Raw genomic sequence first — 22,398 nt, forward strand, 5'->3', positions numbered from 1 at the left:
TATATTATCTAATATCATCATCACCGCCCGTCTAATTTAAACTTTAAGGTGGGTTTGGATAAGCTGGTAAAATGTATTTAACTTACTTTTTGTCTCACGTTATAGTATCGCTATAATATATAATCTCACCGTCACCACTATTTTTATACTAACCGCACATAAATACACCGTACATTCAAAATCACCCTCACTCGGCTTTAGTAACTTAATTGAATAAGCTCAAATAGTTTACATTTTATTTTGAATTCAAGTAAATAAATAAATAGCCATGATTCGACTGAAACCTATGGTTCATTCCAACTGTTGATTCGATATAAATAAAATAAAATAAAATAGAGCTTTCCAGTGAAATCTCTAAATCATGTATCAAGTACACTTTCCAATCACAAACCCTAAATCGACTCAAAGCCTCTAATCAAACCCTAAATTAAAACTCGATTGCTATTGTTTTCTATCAGTGAGGGTAAAGGTAAGTCAAAAGGGCATGTCGAGAAATTGTTATTGTTTGGGGTTTCGTCTTCCATCTCTTAAACAGATCCTTCAAGTGACACACAAGCACCCTCTTCTCTGTTTCATTTTGTGCTTCTTGATTGATGGGTGATGCAATTTGGCAACTCCCTATTTTTCTATCTCTTCCCTGCCTAATCTCCACATAGATTTGTGCCTCTAACTCCCACGACGCTGCTTTTTGTCTTCATTCTTTTACCTAATCAAACCAACCAACACATTATTAAGTACAAATATATATAGTTCCAGGGATGAAGTAGCTAATTATGAAATAAATCTTACAGCAAATTGCAGAGATTGAATCTGCTTCCCAAAGATCACGAGATGCATCAAGTTCTTCCATCTCATCCCTTACCAACACCAACATGTCTTGCATCTGGGACCATTCTTCTGTCTCACCTCGAATTTGCTCTATAACCTTCACTCCTCATTCCACAAGACCGATTAGAATGAATTGAGGGAGACGAAGAAAGAACACGACCAGGTGAAGGATTTACAATTTCAAAAATAATTAACATTTTTTTTCATTTTTCGTCATAAAAATGTTTATGACTCTTTTATTTATGTTTCACCACTACTAATTAAATTACTTTTCAATGTTGTAATAACACATGCTTTTATTTTCAAAAACCTTGTGGAAATATAGCGTTCAAAGATGGTAAAAAAGCAATGTGTATATGTTCCACAATTTTGGTGGGAGTATTGAACTGTAGTTTTAAGTCTTAACACATTCATCCATAAAAGGGGAAAATAACACAGTTCTCACAGGTTAGTTATCCATCAATAAACGTGTTTTCACCTATCATATCATTATAATTAGACTGGTCGATTAAAGGATTTATCAAAAATAGACGTGGAAGGATCGTGCTGAAAACGACAATTCAGCTTGAAGATGCCAAGTATGTTTTACGCCATATCATAAATTTATTTCATATTTATTCAATTTTCTACACGCTCTCCTCTACAATATCCACAAAGGTGGAAGATTTGCACAATTACAAAGGTATTTTAATTATTCTCCTTTAATTAAACATTCACAAAAACGTCTACTAATAAATCATCACCATTATAATTGAAAATACCGCATGCAATTCTTCACTTCTTCCTTTTTACTTACCCTTCCAAGAACACAGCATCTCCTGCTCAAACATTATTCACCAATACAGTATACATTGCACAATTCATCAATATCATTCAACAAGGTTTTTTTTTGTTTTTTTAAGGTATTTCGTTTTATTGTATATTTATGAGACAAAATATTTATTTTAACAATTATTACACACTTCGTCATTGTTAACTTTTATTTACATTTTTTAAACATATAGCAGATACGTAACAACATTTTATATGGAATTCGGCTGGTACTACCTAGCATGTCCTATTCATAGAACAACGGTGGAATAAGTGGAAGGAGGTTTTAAATGTAACAATTGTGGTGATCATGTACAGCTCTCGATTCCTCAATATCATTTAACTTATAATAATATAAATTATTTTTTCAAAAAATCTAACATTAATATTTAATATGATTACAAATCTATCATTATACAAATATATAATTCTATATTTGAATACTTATTAACAAATTATTTACTTACTACTAAATTTCAAGTTTAAATTTACTATTACAGTTGTCGATGAGACCACTACAACATTTTGCGCTATTTAATATGTTTTTGAGATCGGTGCAACTAGGTCCAGCTATGAAAATTTATCATCGATGAATCTTATAAGTTTTTTAAAGAAATTGTTAGATTTGGAAACTATGAAATGTTCAAAAACTATTTGATTAAGAAAATTTTGTTAATTTTGTATTTAGGGACTAAGTTGTTAAAATAGTAAAATTTCATGAAATTCTTGTGAAAATGTAATAAATATGGGTTGTATAGGGACTATGGAAAATTTGGTCAACATGATTCGAGCTTAATTATGTTAAATTTAAAATTTCAGGTTTAGGGACTAAATTGAATAAAAGCTGAAAGTTCAGGCTAAAAGTGTAAACTTTTGATAAAAGATAAATTACAGGAATTTAAGTATTTGAATTGGATAATTGAATTAAAATATTATATATAAATCAAGAAACAGATCAATCGATAGATAAACGCAGAAAAAGAAAAATATGTTGATTAGTCCTTGGAGTCGTATTTGCTGCAGAATTAGTTTAAGTAAATTCGTAAATTGATTTGACTAATTATTTGTTGTTTTGTGATTTAATGGTGATCCATATATGTTGTGATTAAGTTCATTTGTTTGATAATTGATAAGTAATGAATTGGATTAATTTATATATATAATTATTAATGAAATTATTTGAATTACCATTTTAGCTAAGTTAATGATAATGATCATAAATAGAAATTATATGGATACGTTCTTGTTATGGTATGATATGAAGAAATTTAAACAAATTGGAATGGATATTAGCTCTTATAAACCTTGTGAATGTTTAGGATACAAATGACATGACATTAGGGTTATTACAGTTCGAGTGTTGGTCTTGGATGTCTTACTGATAGTCGGGGTCCTGCATTTGTTACAGATTCTTCGTAGCTCGTGTGAGCATCATCGTGTAGCCTAACATCCCGACCCACAGTTCATGTGAGCAGACCCATTTCACAAATCGTGTGAGCATATACAGTTACATGTTACAATCACAGCTTGTGTAAGTAATTCTCGAGTGTTCGATGTTATTTCATTTGGTTCAACGGGTGATAAAGGTTTAAATGAATATGTACATATATGAAATGTTATATGGTTAAGACGTGAATTGGAAGATGTTGATATAAATACTTGAAATGGGAAGCTATGATTATAGAACACATGATGGATGTAATATGTACTTGTTATGTTATTATTACATGTTCCATTATTTGTTGGAATTATATGTTTCTTTGTGATACCTACTAGCCTTGTGAGGTTGTGTTGTATATGAAAACAATGTAAGTACAAAATTTAATGAATGAATATGTGTTAAATGGTAAAAGGAAATGTTTAGGTGAAATGGTTATACGAAATGTTTTTATGAATATAGATATATGAAACGAATGTATAAAGTGTTTATACAAAATACTTTTAGGAATATAAATATGTGAAAAAAGAATATTTGTAATATATACTTGAATAAATATGTTAAATGTTAAATGAAATGTGATGTTTGGTTTATGTACCAAATGAGTTTTTAGGTATATATTTGATGACATGATAAAGTTACATGTCTTATATATGAACTCAATAATCTTGTGAGACTTGTGATGTGTATAGGAAATTAACCAACTCATGACCAGGACATTGAATTATCTTGTAAAATGTTTTATTACATCTTTTCTGGTAAGTCAAAGTTTAAGTTTATCACAAATTTACTAGGCTTTATGCAAGCTTACATCGTTTTGGTTTTTCTTCTTTATAGATCATTGGATTCGAGCTGTCGATTGGATTACTTTTAAAGACCACACTATCCGTTCAACAATTCGGTATAAGATGTGATTATTTCTTATTTATGTTATAAGTGGCATGTTCTAGGAGCATTTAAGTTCTTTTGCTATAATGATTTATTTAAACTTAGTTTAAACATATATATATGTATATATCTTTGGATTTGGCTTGTATATATCTATATATGTATGTCCTTAGTTGTTTGGTATATGTTTCTTGGGAGTGTTTGAAATATGGTAAGATTGAATGTGAATGGAATGGCTGAATTGGTACAAATGCTTCGATAACTGGGTATATCTTAGTTGATGATTTTGGTCATAATAAATGAGGTAAATTTGATAGTTTAAGAAGTATGAATGTAAAGTAGCTGTACTTGAATGGATTATGTTTCAATGTTTGATTTGTGGTGCCAAGTGATGGCATATTGGTTAGACATATAGGATGAATGATTTTGACATGTTTTCGGTATATTTGAATGTGTTTTAACCATGTGAAAATTATTGAAAAAGGTTTGGTTTGGTGTTCAAGAAATGGATGTTAAATTAGTTGGCATTAAGGGTTTTTTGAGGTGCACACGGGCTGTCACACGGCTACCTCACAAAGGCGTGTCTTATTAATTTTAGGTACAGGATTTTTCACATGGTCACAAGCACATGGGTATGTAGAGTAGTCACATAGGCGTGTGGGATAGCTACACAGCCATGTCTCTGAGCCACACAAGCTGGCATTTCTCACACAGCTGTGTGACCCCTGTTTTCATTTTTTCCACATCTTTTATTTTGTTTTAGATTAGTCCCTGTTTCTTTCCGAACTGTTTCTAAAGTCTTGTAGGTTTGTATAAATGTTATAATTATTTATTTATGATATTTAGATTGATTTTTGAATTGTGTTTAAATATTATTGAATATGTTAATCGTCATAATATCCGTGACCCTATTCCGGCGACAGAGACGGGATAAGAGTATTACATATAAGCATTGTTCCAATACCAAATGATTTGCTAGAGACTGTCATATAGAGAGCTTTTAATTTCTTCTATAAGGCTAACGTCTTGTTCTCCATGAGCACTTCTTGTAACACATTTGTAAGACATAATTGAATTGCAGATAGTGTTTTCTCATCAAACTCATCATTTTCTGTCTAATTCACATTCGCGGGCTTTTGCCCTGTAACAGCCTTCTTCAAATCGTTCTAAACCAAAATTATTATCATCTGAACTTGCCATAAACTGAAATTTGTGATACCATCGAACTTCTCATTATCGTATCTCATTGTCGCCATCTCTGAACGAGTTAAATGTCGAATCCGAATTAAGCTCTAGTACCAATTTATTGGGGATCGGCTCGTATAATCAATGAATCAAAAAAGGTAAAGAAGATCGAACACAAATTTTACGTGAAAAACTCCTCCAAAGAAGATAAAAACCACGGGCAAATAAAACTTCACTAACAAGCAAAACCAAAAGAGTACGAGATGGATAATCAAAACAAATCCGAACTAAAAAACAAAGTTCTCACAAAATTCCCATAAAACTCTCTTAATTTCTCCTATCAGTTTTGTATTTTCTATCTTTTAATTCTAGCATATCATTATCAAGGAAGCTTTTATGACTGCTTCCTTAGCTTGTCCAAGTAAAAATGAATTTGCTGAAAATTCAATATGGCCCACAGAAATTGACGAAAACCAATCTCCGGCCAAAGAACCGAAGGCGAGTATAAATAGCAGTTTGCACTCTGCCATAAAAGAAAATTGCTCAAACGTGTCTCACCAGAAGTACGTATTATGATATCAGGGTCAGGTGCAGCTGCCATATACATATGCTTCTCGATATCAGTAAGTTTTATAAGGTGATCCATTTCATCCTGTTCATACCCTCCAAGGCTGATTAAGCCATAACCTGCTCCACTTGAATTCAGTAGAGTAATTTCATCCCATTTTTCTTCACAAGATTCTTGAACAGCATGCATGATCTCATTAGTGGAAGTGTAGGCAACACAAATGGACAAGACTGCCTTGGAGTTCTTAGCAGTGGCAAGCATAGCTCTCTCCGCTGCCAACCTAACTGGTTCACTCAAGAGTTTCAGGTTCCCTGAAAATATAACTCTAACACCATAGCGGTTGACAATGCTCTGTTTCTTGAGTATCTCTTCAATCTTTTTTAGCATCAAGTCCATTAATGATTGAACTTCTTCAGGACTTCGCTTGAAATTTTCAATGCTGAAGGCATAGACTGTTACGTATCTCACACCAAATTCATAGCAGTACTTGAGCATGGACATGAGAGCTGAAAATCCAACTTTATGGCCTGCTCCTTCCATCAACTTGCACTTCTTTGCGAATCTTCGATTCCCATCCATAATAAATGCAATATGATTAGGTATGGGACCAACAGAAAGAATGCAAAATATACATTTCTGCAATAAACTAACTAAGTTGCCATATATCTGGATCACTCTCTCTCTAATTCTCTCCATATCAAAACCTTGTAAGGATTTGAAATCTGTAAGAACTGTCAAAATGGAAAAGATAAAGAATTGAAATTTGGTTAATATACGTAGGGAAAATATTTCACAATCTATCAATCAAATATGATGTGACTATTAAGTAGCATTAAAACATGGCTAAAGATTTAGACAAGAAAAATGTCACAATATTCTGATAAATGAGGATAGCTGGTAAGTTTCATGCTTATGTTTGTACTCCTTGCATCAGACCTATAGGCTGTTTGTTCAAATCCTAAAGGACTGTTCCCCAGTTCATCATTACTAAAGAAACAAAAAAGCAGAAGCGTTAAAAAATTAAATAATAGCCAATACTGATCCTAGAAGAGAACTGATAGAAATGTATATCTTTAAACAGCAAAGCATAGCACATTTAGACTACAGGTTCCTAACTTTAAGATACCACAATACCTAGTAAACTCACTTAACTGTTAATATGTTACTTTGCCTCAGGCAAAACCCAAATGACCATTGAAACTAAGTACCAAGCACGAAAAGGTACAGGGTTGTCTTGATCCCAATACTGGTAGATCAAAAAGCTTGGATTTTTTTACTAAGTTGCCAAGAACATAATGCATAAGAGTAAAACGGATTGCAGAGACGCTCAAAACACACAAAAGGTAAGCAAGGAACTAGATGCATATTCTTTACGTTGAACAAGAAAGATTAAGTTCCAAACTTGTAAAAGAATAACTTAACAAGAACAAGTAACCAATGTCTAATTAAAACATCAAAATCCAGACTTTTCTTTATTATTGGTAACTAAGCAACCACTATCGCATAGATTCAATTTAAACACTAGTCAATTCTAATCATCCAAAACCCAAACTTGGGTATCCAGCATTGGTGATAAAAAGAATGTATTTTTCTTTTACAATCAAATCAAATAAAAAAAGAAATAATAATCGGGTTGGTTAAAGTCAAGAACAAAAAGAAGCAAAACATTAGATTCAGATTCCAAAAATTCATTTGGTTTGTAAGGCAACCAAAGCAGTAGAGTTGGAGTGGTTACCTTCAGATGTTGGATCGATTTCGAGAAATCCAAATTTGTCTCTTCCTCTGTTCTTTGACTTTGCTCCAATATTTTGGATAAATTATAACTATTTTTAATGTTGTATTAGTTCAAACACTGATAATGGCTGACACTTGAACGGTTCAACAAACTATTTAGACCAAAAAACAGGGCTTGGATCCGATTAGGCTCCCACCGCCCATGTTGGGCAAAGTAGGCCTGACCCAATCTATTACTTGCTTGATATGAAAGTTAACAAAAGAAAGATTGATAGATTAGTCACTAATAATAAATTTGTAAAAATATTTATATAATATTAAATATACGAATTTATAATGTTTTGAGTTTGAATCTAGATTTTTTATGAAAACATAAAAGGATAAAAATATTTTCAAAACTCTATTTTACCCCTTTGATAATATAGGAAAATTTTAATAAATTTTAAATTAAATTAAGATTCGGTTGAGAGTGGCATTAACTCAATTAAAACTTTAAATGCTTAATTTATTTTATTTTATTTAATCATATGTCATTACCAAATTCATATAAAATTATTTTATATCAATTTTTTTCTAGCTTTACAATTAGAAGTGAATATCGCTTATAAAAAAAGATTTTATATTGAATCTTATATAACTTTAAATTTTAATTTATTAATTATAAACATTTTGTTCCACAAAAGAAATTGACTTAAAGATAATTTATTTATTATATTTTAGTTGCAAATAATTCAGTTTCTATTCCAAACACTATTATTTTAATTGAATTTTAGTTTTAGTTCTTTCAGCAATTTTACTTTATTTTTGTTTCTACTTCAACCGAAACAATTCAAGAGTTTCACAAATCAAAGCTTCAACAAATATTTTCAGATTTAGATTTCTCTCCACTCCTCTTATTTTTACATTTAATTTGAATGGGAAATATTCGAGTAGGGCAAGTTGCATCTAGTATGGCCAAGAACTAAAAACTCTAGGAAAGTTGACAAGCGAAAGTAGGAGTGATTGATTGAAGGTTCGGGCTTTACCACAAATTAGTTGGTATAAGTTAAGTGAGATTAAACCTTAGGATTGACGACACCAGGAATTAACTTAAGTAGATAAGGCTGAAAGAATAACCTACTTAGCACCAACTTAATCTAATCCGATTTAAGCTATTAGGTTGAAAGATAAGTAGGTTGAATCGATCAATTAATCTGGTTATAGGCCGAAAGGTATTAACTAGGTTAATCCTTAGCTAATTTGTTAAAAACCTGAATCTAAAGTTAATCATGAAAACAAATGCAATTTAATCTTCTGTCTACTTAATTTATGTAACACCCCTTCTTCGGTCCGATCACCGAATCCAGGTTACGAGATCCTACAATAAAATACAGGAACATTTACATGCAAAGGTTAACAAGAAATTCCGCTTTAAAATCATTAAAACTATTCTAAACACATTTAAAAGCAATCATCAATAGATTCAAGCATGTTTAAGATTCAAATGGAAAATTTTAAAACATAACATGCCAAGGTTATCCGCCAAATATAAGTTTCACCAAATGACTACTCGTCAAATGATTAACTGCTAAAGATGATACACAAAACTATTATTGATCGGAATTTTAAACTAAAACGTACCTTAATAATTTCAACAAGCTGGTCTACTCCACTCTCACCAAGAAACAGAGGCTGCAGTCAGAATAATAGTATTTGTTAAGTAATTTAAAAGGAAAATGAATATAAATAAGCAAAAAAAACTAGCAACGAAACATGTACCTGCCACAGCCAGCAGACCAGATGTCAATGGATGTGGTGTATTTATTATTCAGGTGGTCGCTAGTACCTACAACAGATGTAATACTATAAGAGTAGCACCAAATATTAATTAAGTTTAACCAAATATAAAAACTTCATCAATATCACTACCAAATATTAATTCGAAGATTAAATGGCAGCTTCAGTTGAACCAACAGCTGCAGGAGGAGCAGGAAGCAGTAACTGAAATACAGACAACATTAATTCACTAAGACTTTAATTTAAAAATAGAAAACAAAAATAAAAATAATATCAAACAATTGAATTTAATTCACTAATACTTTAATTTAAAAGTTCAAAGGCATATGTAAATATGTAAGTACCACATGGTAAGAAAATTTAATACAATTTAAAGCCCATGATGCTGAGTTGCGAACTGCACAGCAAAACAAGGTACAAGAATCGGGTCTGGTTCAAGTTTATTTAAAGGGCTGCAATTCATACATTTGATTAATGTTATGAAATAAAGGTTGTGCTTGTTTTTCTATCCCATAAGGATTAGACATTTCAATCGCCAACCCTAAGGATAAAGAGAACTTTGCAAGGACTTTCAAGAGTAAGCCTATCAATTACAGTCCACATTCACTAATATAGCTATCATAGTTCCTAATGCATATATGATAACGATACTCACAGTTTGATTAGTTAAAGCTAGAAAAGCAATAACCAAATGCACAATCCCGAACTTAAATAAGAAAGCTCATCTGCTCATAAAAATGTGAATTGTATCATGCCTCAACTAGATTGCTAATCCTAGCAGCAAAAATGCTTCTAAATAGTATAAGGACTAGCTGCTGCTGCATTAAGATTTTTAATCCTTCAGATTTAGTAGGTTCATGCCATCACTGTCAAACGCAATGAAGTTACAAGAACTATTTTGGAATCCATATAGCATCCAAATTAGGTAATTTGTTAATTTTATATAAGATGAACTTAGGTCATTTGTTAATTTCATTCTAAATAACTAAGGTTCCTGATTAAACACAACTTGTCTTGAATAAATTTAAAATAAAATAAAATAATACTTTAAATACAATTTAATTTAATTAGGTAATTTAAAAATAAAATAAAAGTAGATAAAATATTTTTTGGGATTAAAATAAAAAAACTAAAATATTTAAAATAACAATAAACCGTTGGGAAAAAACAAAGGGGCATGTGTTTGGTAAATATCACTTATTCAACGTGAAATTCATAAAAAAATACAAGACTTTTGCCAATTCCGAAAATAAAAATAAACTTTACAATCCGGCAAACAATAAAACAAAGTTTACATATCAATCAAGCCGAACTGCTGCTTGTCACGACCAAAATGTTGATTTTAAAGATTAAATGGGGTTTTTTTTTTCCAGCTTCTAATCCTGCCTTATGGTAATTGCTTGATCAAATTTATGCATCTTAATCAAGAAGAAACCAGAAAATTAAAGCATATGAATAAATTTTCAACAAGAAGATGAAAAGGAAACAAAAACCCCAAATCAAAAGTGAGTCAAGGGAAGATCTTAGAAAAGATTGGAAGCAATAACATAGAAATATTTCAAGAACAAGCAAAAACTTTATCAGGATTTGTGAAAATTAAAAGAAACAGAGAATTAGAAATTAAAGTTACCTGATACTTTTGTTTGCCAGTGAAGGGAAAAAAAAACCACCACTCACCATGAAAATGAATTTATAGAATGTTACAGTTTGAGAGCTTAGAAAGAAGAATAAAAAGGCGAAATTGAAAAAATATACTAACCTGTTGGATGGGAGATGATGAGCAGCAAATGAAGGTCCTTATAATATGATGCCAAACTGCTAGAAAATAGGCACTCCAAAGGGTTTTCTATGCCTAGCCTTGAATCAGCTACAACCCAAAGCAAACCAATGCAAAAGACAAATAACTTTTCTCACTAACACTAATACTATTCACTCTAAAACATCTTGATTACATTTCTATATAAAACAATCACTTCATGCAAATGAAAGTAACAGGATTAGGAGTGTTAATAGAACTTCAGAAACCAAATAACTGCGCATCAATTATGTTATGAACTAGGTAAATTTTCACTTGTAACTGAAAAGAAATATTTTCTAGATCTGGAAATGAATTACAATGGTATATTCTGAATCTTGAATGCTTAGCTTTCTCTGTACACTTACTAGTGTATATATAGAACATTTGATCAATAACTGCTCTTCCAACAGATTCTTAGCTGAACAACAACTCAGCTAACTGACTTGAACTAACTAACCACATATTAATACTAACTCTATCAAATTAGGATTTAAAGCAACACTTACGATGTATATTGCCCTAGACAACAAGCAGATTGTTCAGCAGCACAGTGAAGGCTCATCAGATTTGTCACTAACCCAACTCTTCCTAACTTACCTGCAATGTGAAAACAGATTTTCTAATAACAGAAGACAATTGAAACAACAATATGCCTAGATTTATTAACTATTTTAAGATCACTTAAGCAAACAAATCTTGGAACCACAACAATCTGTTAACTGAACTCAAGTCTATTTCAGAAGAGATATCAATACGTCTGTTGAAAGCTAGTTTGTAGGCGTAATATCAACCTGAGTCTACAAAAACAAAATTAGTAATTCCAAGATTGGTCTGTGTTAAAATAGTCATAAATTTTGACATATTATTGATAATGAATTTCTACAACAATTTCAAATTTTAAGATGAAATACAAACGAGAAAGAAGTGCAAACTGAAAAGATGATAAATTTAAAGAATAATAGGAAAAAAAGACATAAGAAAGGTTTGAATGTTACTTGGGGAGATCTGGAGAGTGAAGTGGAATCGAGGACTTGAGAGAGAAAGAGAGTTAAAAAAAAGAAAGGAAGATTTGTTTGAGAAGAAACATCAAGCTCAGGCCTTGAATCAGTGAAATATGGAGGAAAGCAACTTAGGGTTTGATTTGGGGAAACTGAGGGTATAGGGGAAACTTTGTTTTGAGAAAAAATACTAAGTATCGGGACTTAGCTTCGGGGATAAAATGTATGAAACAAAGACGACGCCGTTTAACCCATTATAAAAGTGGGTGAAATCGACATGGATGCATCCAGAAATCGACGGGTGAGCCGATTAAGGGATATGGTTGTTGTTTCAATGAAATTCAGTGTTCTTAATTAATATATTTGTATTTGCATACTTTTGCAATTTCAATGGAGTTCAACCAATCCGACTTCACTCGAAACCCTTTGTAATTCAATACCAATTCTAAAAGCTTTGTAAAGGATCTACCTTAAACTGTGCTCAATACTCTCCATTACTGGCATTCGTATGTTGGAAGCCCTGTCAACAACAATACTTATTCTAACATTATTACATATAGGAAAAAATACTTAGAAAAATATTTTAATTGATATTATTGCCTAGAAAACATTTGAAAAATGGTCCCACCAAAATTTTTTAGAATTTTTTATAAAATAAATTATTTTATATCAAAACAAATTCACTTCCCACTCATTAATGCCTAAAAATCTCTAATTTTTTTTATTTTCTTTTAGCATTTCTCTCTTCTTCTTTTTTTAATTTCTTTTATTTTCTCACATTTTCTCTTTAGAATTTATACAAGATAAGTGGTGAATCTTTCAATACTTTTAAGCATGTCCATAATTTGGTGACTTCATTTTTTTTTTCTAACTTCATTGATTAATCTTCGAAATAGCCTAAATCATATTCATTTGTGTTACAAACTCATGTATTAGCCTAAAAGGTCGCAAGATCTCAAATATGCTCACAGTCACACCAAGAATTGAAATATCCAAACCAAGGCATCAGAAACTCTGCAGCAATGACTAAGAACTTAAGTGCTTTCTTAATTTATTTTCATAAATAAAATAAACAAATTGTAGCACTCTCGAATTCAATTTCCAGAATGTCTTGTTTTACGTTTGTCAAAAAATGAGGAAGAAATTTAAAAGTAAAAACAAATCTAGAAACAAATCTAGAAATTATAAATTTTGGTCAATTTTTATTTAGACGACTATGCAGCAGATCAGGCTTGCTAGTTTAAGGGGCAGAGTATTATAAATTGAAGCTTCTTTAATCTAGGAGCAACTTCAGTCGATGTTTTCTGAAGGGAAGAAGCTTAACTATGGCTGAAAGTTTGAAAGTTTAATGGGAATTGAGAGTAATATAAAAAGTAAGAGAAGACAGAGAAAGACAGGGAAGAAGGAAAAACCGTGTTTTTTGTTATCACTCAAAATTGATAATAGCTCATCTCTGTTTTTATTTTCTTTTTTTCCTTTTCCAGCTACTAACTCTGATGGATTTTTTTTCATGTTAATGGTTTGAATAATAAGGATGAAAATGATATTTAATATTGAATTATAATATATATTTGATTCAAATAGTTTATGTCTCTAATTAACTTTTAGATTTATTTCATCAAAATTTATAGCAAATTGAAGGATGTTTTCTTAAATATTAATATTGATTAGGTGTAGTGGTTAACTTATTTTTTGTATCATGTTATATTATCTAATATCATCATCACCGCCCGTCTAATTTAAACTTTAAGGTGGGTTTGGATAAGCTGGTAAAATGTATTTAATTTACTTTTTGTCTCACGTTATAGTATCGCTACAATATATAATCTCACCGTCACCACTATTTTTATACTAACCGCACATAAATACACCGTACATTCAAACTCACCCTCACTCGGCTTTAGTAACTTAATTGAATAAGCTCAAATAGTTTACATTTTATTTTGAATTCAAGTAAATAAATAAATAGCCATGATTCGACTGAAACCTATGGTTCATTCCAACTGTTGATTCGATATAAATAAAATAAAATAAAATAGAGCTTTCCAGTGAAATCCCTAAATCATGTATCAAGTACACTTTCCAATCACAAACCCTAAATCGACTCAAGGCCTCTAATCAAACCCTAAATTAAAACTCGATTGCTATTGTTTTCTATCAGTGAGGGCAAAGGTAAGTCAAAAGGGCATGTCGAGAAATTGCTATTGTTGAGAAATTAGAATTGTGGCTTTTATTGTGATAGAATGTGATTTTTTTGTAAGATTCAATTTTTTTATTATTGATTGAATGATTTAAGGATATTGATTTTGTATAAGTCCTTGAAGAAATTAATATTGATTGTCTTGAATATTGATTAGGAATTTGACATTTTTATTTAAAAATTGTTATTGCTAGTGTTCTTCTATTGTTTGAATATTGCATTCTTGATATAAAAAAAAGTACTTAAGTGATTTTTATTTTCGGTGAAAGAAAATTATTGGTTGTATGTTATGTTGAGGCAAGATATGCTTAATGGAGCTAAGTGGCACTCAACAGTGCACACTGTAGGCTGCCACTATTACTTACCTTTTTCGGTTTGGCAATTCAATGAAGAAAATCTCTAGACCTGTTAATGTGTTGTTATATTAAAGATACTTTGGTCAATTTATGGAAATCAACCATTGGCTTTTGAAAATTGAATTGAACTCGAGTGAATCAAATCAACATTTGGAATGTGGAGATTCGGTCGATTACATTGTTGAATATGAAGAGTATATCTTCAATTGATTGTACTTTGAATGTTGTAATTGTAATAGCTATTTTCAAATGGTTACTTTGTATTCACTTAGATTCTATGTTAGTATGCCGAAATTGATATATGTTTTGACGATTGTCTAAGTTTTGGATGAGAGCTTATTGAATGCATTCTAATTTGTTCATTGACGAGTTGTTTTTGTAAGAGAGCGCAAACTGAGTTGTAAACATTATTGAGTGTTTGTTGGTGAGTGTTTTAGTCTTTAGGCATGAAGGTGAGATGATAGAGTGAAAATCACTTGTTGTATTGTGGATTAAAAATGGTGACATTACTCACTGATCTATGTTCTGCAAATTTAAAAAAAATTGAACTTTTGCGTTTAAGGCTTAAATTTATTTATTCTAAATATTTAACATTAATGGAGAAATAATTTGAAAGAAAGTTAACTAATGAAGTAAAAGAAAGAATAGTATCAACCTCACAATCTAAACTTTATAAGTAACTTCAACAATTTTGTAAGAATATTTACATTTATACAATGATTTATCAAAGATTAATATTATGCATTAGTTTTCGTCTTAATTTTTTATAATTTAACCTCACAATCTAATTTTCTTGACTTTGACTTTGACTTTGTCCATGCTCTGGTCTCCTTTGTTCAATCAAACCAAATAAGAATGACGAAATGAATATAACCTCCCAACTTGACTTATGTGGTAGAAACCAACTTGAAATCTCCTAATACTAATAGACATGATGCTTGTCCACGCAAAACCAAATGAAGTATATTATTTCTACAACACTTCTGGAAGTACAAATAAAAGGATGCACCAAGAAAGAACCTGGTGTATGAAATCAAAATACTGTACTCTTCTTCAGCGTTAAAAGTGGGAAAATAATATAAATATTATATATAAATCAAATAATGGAATAATCGGAATTCATTTCCAGGAGTTCATAACAACATAGCTGCAGCTATGATTGCGGCCATTACCAGCATCCAAGGATTACGTATCAGCTGTTGACTACCATTAGCATTCTCCGATGCTGATGCTGATGCTGATGGCGATAACGCAGGGCAAGCGAGCCCTTCTTTCCCTTCACGGCACTCGCTAGCAAAAAGACCAGGAGGGTATTTCCCGTAAAGATTAATGTAGCTGAACATAGTTGAAGCGCATTCAGTCGTCAAGTCGTTGATCTGTTCTGCATAAGGACAAGCAAATTCCTTGAATGCAGAACAACAACTTTGAGGCGGATACTTTGGTCCTTTGCATTGGCTTGTGATAATTGTGTAGTTCAGAAACTCAAAGTTCACAGGGCAAGCTGCAAATGATGCATTAGAAATAGTACGTCAAAAGTTTAATCATATATCCCTTTCAAGGTATTAGGTGCTATGTTACTCGGACTCAAATGCAAGTGTTCAATACGTGCACGTGTCAGACATAAGTATGTTTTAAGTTTTTTAAAGTTTTCCTATGCATTTAGAGGGTCATTGGAGGCTCTTGTCCCCATATCAATTGCCAACTTCGTGTCAGGCACAAGTCAAAATGAAGGGTGATCATCTAAGTCAAGACATAAATCTGATGATTTTAACATTTGCCGCATTTGGTTGAGTCACCTTTAGCACAAAGAAAATAAAACAATAGGACTCACTAAATCAGCATTAACAATAGGAACCCGAAGTTATGGCCTATTGGCTGGGTGCTCAATTCCCCAGAATTAACCTGGGTTCAAGTCTTTGTTGTACCAAAAGAAAAATCAGCATTAAGTATAGGGTGTCCTTACAAAGAATATTACTATGCACTTTCAATATTTCCCTTACGATGGAAGGAGAAATTGGCAAAGGAAAAAGGACATACTAACAGCCATACATCAAATGAATGATACCAATGGAAAACCCCATATAAGAATATATTTAACTTGCAGGAACACAAAAGAGAAAATAAACTGAATATATGTTGTTGGGTTACGAAAAGAATGGCTTGACAAATGATAACCTTAGGTGGTTCTTAAAATATGGGATAAACCTAGAAAACACAGTCAGATACCCTTTTTTTATTCAGTTCATGCAGAGCATCAATGAAAGTAACCCTTAATCAACAGATTTTTTTCAGTTTCATGGAAATCAGAAAAACAATCCTTTTGAAGCCCTTTCTGCCCCTTTCAAGATCTAAACCGCCCAAAAACAAAAATGAAAAAAGTACCCTTTAATTCCTTTCTCCCTCTGTTCAAGATTTTGAAATAGCCTAAATCATATTCATTTGTGTTACAAACTGATGTATTAGCCTAAAAGGTCGCAAGATCTCAAATATGCTCACAGTCACACCAAGAATTGAAATATCCAAACCAAGGCATCAGATCTGATAGCAAATATTTATTATCTTGATCTAAACAAAACTGATCCCAACAAAGGAAAAAGATAGAAAAAAGAACCTTTCTTAGCTTGAAGGAGGTGCCTTCCAGTAGAAGTGAGAGAGTCGAAAACACCATCTGTACTCATTCAAATCGTCGCATATCAGAAAAATAAAAAATGGGTTTCAAAACAAACAAAGAGAAGCTATGAATTTATTGATAAAATACCCGAAATCGAAGTGCAAGCAGAGAAACCCAACAAAAAGAAGAAAACTGCAAACCAACACAGCAACTTATTTATCCCCATCAAATTTTCTTTAGACGATTATGCAGCAGATCAGGCTTGCTAGTTTAAGGGGCAGAGTATTATAAATTGAAGCTTCTTTAATCTTGGAGCAGCTTCAGTCGAAGTTTTCTGAAGGGAAGAAGCTTAATTATGGCTGAAAGTCTGAAAGTTTCAATGGGAATTGAGAGTAATATAAAAAAGAAAGAGAAGACAGAGAAAGACAGGGAAGAAGGAAAAACCGTGTTTTTTGTTATCACTGAAAATTGATAACAGCTCATCTCTGTGTATTTTTTTTTTCTTATTTTCCTTTTCCAGCTACTAACTCTGATGGATTTTTTTTCAAATTAATGGTTTGAATAGTAAGGATGAAAATGATATTTAATATTGAATTACAATATATGTTCGATTCAAATAGTTTATTTTTTTGTTTCATCAAAATTTATAGCAAATTGAAGGATGTTTTCTTAAATATTAATATCGATTAGGTGCGGTGTTTATTTTTTTGTCTCATGTTGTATTTAATATCATCATCATTTTTATTTTTACACTGAGCGCAGATAAACGCACCGCCCATCTAAACTAAACCTCAATATGAGTTTAGATAGGACGGTAGGCTGCACTGCGGTGCGTTTAGATTTTTTTTGTCTCACGCTATAGTATTATTACAATGTATAATCTCACCGTCACTACTATTTTTATATTAACCGTAGATAAACGCACCGTACATCCAAACTCAATCTCACTCGACTTAAGTAACTTAATTGAATAAGCTCAACCAACCTTCAAAGTAAAATAAATAACTATGATTCATTTCAACTGGTGATTCGATATAAATAAATAAGAGCTTTCCGGTGAAATCCCTAAAACATGTATCAGGTATATTTTCTAATCATAAACCCTAAATCGACTCAAAGCCTCTAATCAAACCTTGAACTGAAACTCGATTGCTATTATTTTCTATCAATGAGTGCAAAGATAAGTCAGAAGGGCTTGTCAAGAAATTACTATTGTTCGGGGCTTTCGTCTTCCATCTCTTAAAGAGATCCTTCAAGTGACACACAAGCACCCTCTTCTCTATTTCATTTTGTGCTTCTTGATTGATGGGTGATGCAATTTGGCACCTCCTTGTTTTTCTATCTCTTCCTTGCCTCAATCTCCACATAGATTTATGCCTCTAACTCCCATGACACTGCTTTTTGTCTTCATTCTTTCACCTAATCAAGCCAAATATATAGTTCCAGGGATGAAGTAGCTAATTATGAAATAAATCTTACAGCAGATTGCAGGGATTGAATCTGCTTCCCAAAAATCATGAGATGCATCAAGTTCTTCCATCTCATCCCTTACCAATACCAACATGTCTTGAAACTTACGCTTTCTTTTATTTATGTTTCATCACAATTAATTAAAATTACTTTTCAATGTTGTAATTCGTATTGTTGATCATACACATTTACAAAAACCTTGTAGAAATATAGCGTTCCAAGATGGTAAAAGGCAATGTGTATTGAAGTGTGATTCTCAGTAGGGAGTATTGAACTGTCATTAAATAGATTGAAGTGTTAACAGATTCATCCATAAATTTGATTTTATCAACTCCTAGACGGGGAAATAACACATTTCTCACAGGTTAGTGATCCATCACCTATCATATCATTATAATATGCTGATGTTATTGGTGGATTAAAAAATTTATCAAAAATACGTGGAACCATTCAGCTTGAAGATGCCAAGTATGTCTTACGTATATAATGTATTTATTATTTGTAGGATGAAATCATTGTTATTGTTGCTAGTTCTACAATTATATCAAAATTTCTTATCATAAATTTATTTCATATTTATTCAATTTTCTATTGTTGTCCTCATTTACTAAAATTGACTTTCACCTTTCTAAACCAAAGGTGAAAGATTTGCACAATTACAAAAGTATTTTAATTATACATTTACTAATAAATTGAAAATACATAAGTTTTAATCCGCATGCAATTTTTCAGTTCTTCCATTTTACTTACCACAATTGAGGAATTCACAACACCTTCTAAGAACATAGCATCTCCTGCCGAAACATTATTCACCAATACAGAATATCAATATCATTCAACAAGGTTTTTTGTATATTTATGAGACAAAATATTTATTTTAACAAGCTTTTACTTACACTTTTTAAATATATAGCAGATACGTAATTTCACATGTCGAGCAACTATAACAACATTTTATATGGAATTCGGCTGTACTACCTAGCATGTCCTATTCATAAAACAACGATAGAATAAGTAAGAAGGAGGTTTTAAATGTAACAATTGTGGTGATCATATACAGTTCTCGATTCCTCAATATCATTTAACTTATAATAATATAAAATATTTTTTCAAAAAATATAACATTAAAATTTAATATGATTACAAATCTATCATTATATCGAAATATAATTCTATATTTGCATACTTATTAACAAATTATTTACTTACTACTAAATTTTAAGTTTAAATTTACTATTAGAGTTGTCGATGAGACCACTACAACCTTTTGTGCTATTTAATATGTTTTTGAGATTGTTGCAACTAGGTCCAACTAATCTGTATCTCCGTTTCAAAACTGCTAAAGATTTTAAATTTTGTCATTGATGAATCTTATATGTTTTTGAAAGAAATTGTTAGATTTGGAAGCTATGAAATGTTCAAAAACTATTTGATTAAGAAAATTTTGTTAATTTTGTATTTAGGGACTGAGTTGTTAAATAGTAAAATTTCATGAAATTCTTGTGAAAATGTAATAAATATGGAAATTTTGATTAAGAAAATTTTGTTAATTTTGTATTTAAGGACTATGAAATTCTTTGTAGCTCGTGTGAGCATCATCATGTAGCCTAACATCCTGACCCACAGCTCATGTGAGTAAGTTCATTTCACAGATCGTGTAAGCATATATGGTTACATGTTACAGTCACAGCTTGTGTGAGTAATTCTTGAGTATCCGATGTTATTTCATTTGGTTCAATAGGTGATAAAGGTTTAAACAAATATGTATATATATATATGAAATGTTATATGGTCAAAACATGTGAATTGGAAGATGTTGATATAAATACTTGAAATAGGAAGCTATGTTTATCGAACACATGATGGATGTAATATGTACTTGTTATGTTATTATTACATGTTCCATTACTTTTTGGAATTATATGTTTCTTTGCGATTCCTACTAGCCTTGTGAGGTTGTGTTGTATAGGAAAAAAATGTAAGTACAAGATTTAATGAATGAATATGTGTTAAATGGTAAAATGAAATGTTTAGATGAAATGGTTATATGAAATGTTTTTATGAATATAGATATATGAAACGAATATATGAAGTGTTTATACAAAATACTATTAGGAATATAAATATGTGAAAAAAGGGATATTTGTAATATATACTTGAATAAAGATGTTAAATGTTAAATGTTAAATAAATATGTGATGGTTGGTTTACGTATCAAATGAGTTTTTAGGTATATGTTTGATGACATGATAAAGTTACATGTTTTATATATGAACTCAGTGATCTTGTGAGACTTGTGATGTGTATAGGAAATTAACCAACTCATTACTAAGACATTGAATTATCTTGTAAAATGTTTTATTACATCCTTTTTGGTAAGTCAAAGTTTAAGTCTATCACAAACTTACTAAGCTTGATGCAAGCTTACATCGTTTTGGTTTTCTTTTTTGTAGATTGTTAAATTCGAACTGTTAATTGGATTACTTTTGGATACCACACTATCAGTTCAACAATTCAGTATAAGATGTGATGATTTCTGATTTAGGTTATAAGTGGCATGTTTTGGGAGCATTTAAGTTCTTTTGCTATAATGATGTTATTTAAACTTAGTTTAAGCATATATATGTATATATATTTAGATTTGGCTTGTATATATCCATATATGTATGTCTTTAGTTATTTGATATATGTTTCTTGGAAGTTTTTAAAATATAGTAAGATTGAATGTGAATGGAATGGCTGAATTGGTACAAATGCTTAGGTAACTAAGTAAATCTTGGTTGATGATTTTGGCCATAATAAATGAGGTAAATTTGATAAGTTAAGAAGTATGAAATGCTAAGTAGTTGTACTTGAATAGATTATGTTTCAATGTTTGAATTGTAGTTCCAAGTGATGGCATATTGGTTAGACACATAGTATGAATGATTTTGGCATGTTTTAAGTATATTTGAATGTGTTTTAACCATATGAAAATTATTAAAAAAGGTTTGGTTTGGTGTCCAAGAAATGGATGTTGAATTGGTTGGCATTAAGAGTCCTTTTGAGTGCACACGGCTTGGAGCACGGTCGTGTATCTTATTTATTTTAGGTGCAGGATTTTTCACATAGTCACAGTCAGTTACACGATCTAAGCACACGAGCGTGTGGAGTAGTCACATGGGCATGTGAGGTAGCCACACAGCCATGTCTTTGAGCCACACAGGTTGGCATTTGTCACAGAACCGTGTGACCCCTGTTTTTATTTTTCCATATTTTTTGTATTGTTTCAGATTAGTCTTTATTTGTTTCTGAATTGTTTTTAAGGTCTCATAGGTTTGTATGAATGCTATGATTATTAATTAGACATTGATTTGATGTTTGGATTGTGTTTAAATATTATTGAATATGTTAATCGTCATAATATCCGTAACCCTGTTCCGGCGACGGAAATGGGTTAGGGATGTTACATATAAGCATTGTTCTAATACCAAATGATTTGCAAGAGACTTTGTCATGTAAAGGGCTTTCAATTTCTTCTATAAGGCTAAGGTTGTTTTCTCCATAAGCACCTCTTGTAACACATTTGTAAGCCATAATTGAATTGCAGATAATGTCTTCTCATCAAGCTCATTCATTTCTGTTTAATTCGTATACGCGGGCTTTTGCCCTGTAATTGCCTTCTTCAGATCGTTCTGAACCGAAATTGTCGTCATCTGAACTTGCCATAAACTAAAATCTGTGATTTTATTGAACTTC

At 31.2% G+C, this 22,398-nt stretch overlaps 2 protein-coding genes across 8 annotated transcripts; both read right to left on the bottom strand.

Moving 5' to 3' along the window:
* Window positions 1-5,352: 5,352 nt before the first annotated feature.
* Window positions 5,353-12,546, bottom strand: LOC107951372 (dehydrodolichyl diphosphate synthase CPT3). Of its 7 annotated transcripts, XM_016886401.2 has the most exons (8): window positions 12,021-12,299; window positions 11,532-11,622; window positions 10,987-11,094; window positions 10,858-10,863; window positions 9,360-9,431; window positions 9,210-9,276; window positions 9,072-9,122; window positions 5,353-6,448 (listed from the first exon to the last, which is right to left on the bottom strand). In XM_016886401.2, the coding sequence occupies exon 8, from the start codon at window positions 6,411-6,413 to the stop codon at window positions 5,544-5,546; it is 870 nt and encodes a 289-aa protein (XP_016741890.1). In that variant the 5' UTR covers window positions 6,414-6,448; window positions 9,072-9,122; window positions 9,210-9,276; window positions 9,360-9,431; window positions 10,858-10,863; window positions 10,987-11,094; window positions 11,532-11,622; window positions 12,021-12,299; the 3' UTR covers window positions 5,353-5,543. The 7 variants fall into 7 exon arrangements, 6 of the variants coding, with proteins under 6 accessions (XP_016741890.1, XP_040941147.1, XP_016741888.1 ...); XR_001698410.2 differs by lacking the exon at window positions 10,858-10,863 and having other exon boundaries at window positions 5,353-6,279; window positions 12,021-12,354; XM_041085213.1 differs by lacking the exons at window positions 10,858-10,863; window positions 12,021-12,299 and adding an exon at window positions 12,493-12,546.
* Window positions 12,547-15,517: 2,971 nt separating this feature from the next.
* LOC107951373 (GPI-anchored protein LLG1) lies at window positions 15,518-17,829 on the bottom strand. Its single transcript, XM_016886404.2, has 3 exons — window positions 17,338-17,829; window positions 17,191-17,247; window positions 15,518-16,080 (listed from the first exon to the last, which is right to left on the bottom strand). Exons 1-3 carry the CDS (start codon window positions 17,414-17,416, stop codon window positions 15,713-15,715), a joined length of 504 nt encoding a protein of 167 aa, XP_016741893.1. The 5' UTR covers window positions 17,417-17,829; the 3' UTR covers window positions 15,518-15,712.
* Between the last annotated feature and the right edge of the window lie 4,569 nt (window positions 17,830-22,398).

Source organism: Gossypium hirsutum, chromosome A13, assembly GCF_007990345.1.
Source record: "Gossypium hirsutum isolate 1008001.06 chromosome A13, Gossypium_hirsutum_v2.1, whole genome shotgun sequence".
In the NCBI taxonomy this organism is placed as follows: domain Eukaryota; kingdom Viridiplantae; phylum Streptophyta; class Magnoliopsida; order Malvales; family Malvaceae; genus Gossypium; species Gossypium hirsutum.

Coding starts and splice junctions, on each gene's coding strand:
- LOC107951372 (XM_041085213.1), bottom strand. CDS start 6,413: ATGGAGAGAATTAGAGAGAGAGTGATCCAGATATATGGCAACTTAGTT.
- LOC107951373 (XM_016886404.2), bottom strand. CDS start 17,416: ATGGGGATAAATAAGTTGCTGTGTTGGTTTGCAGTTTTCTTCTTTTTG. Junction 17,248..17,337: donor TGCTTGCACTTCGATTTCGG/GTATTTTATCAA, acceptor GAATGAGTACAG/ATGGTGTTTTCGACTCTCTC. Junction 16,081..17,190: donor CCTCCTTCAAGCTAAGAAAG/GTTCTTTTTTCT, acceptor CATCATTTGCAG/CTTGCCCTGTGAACTTTGAG.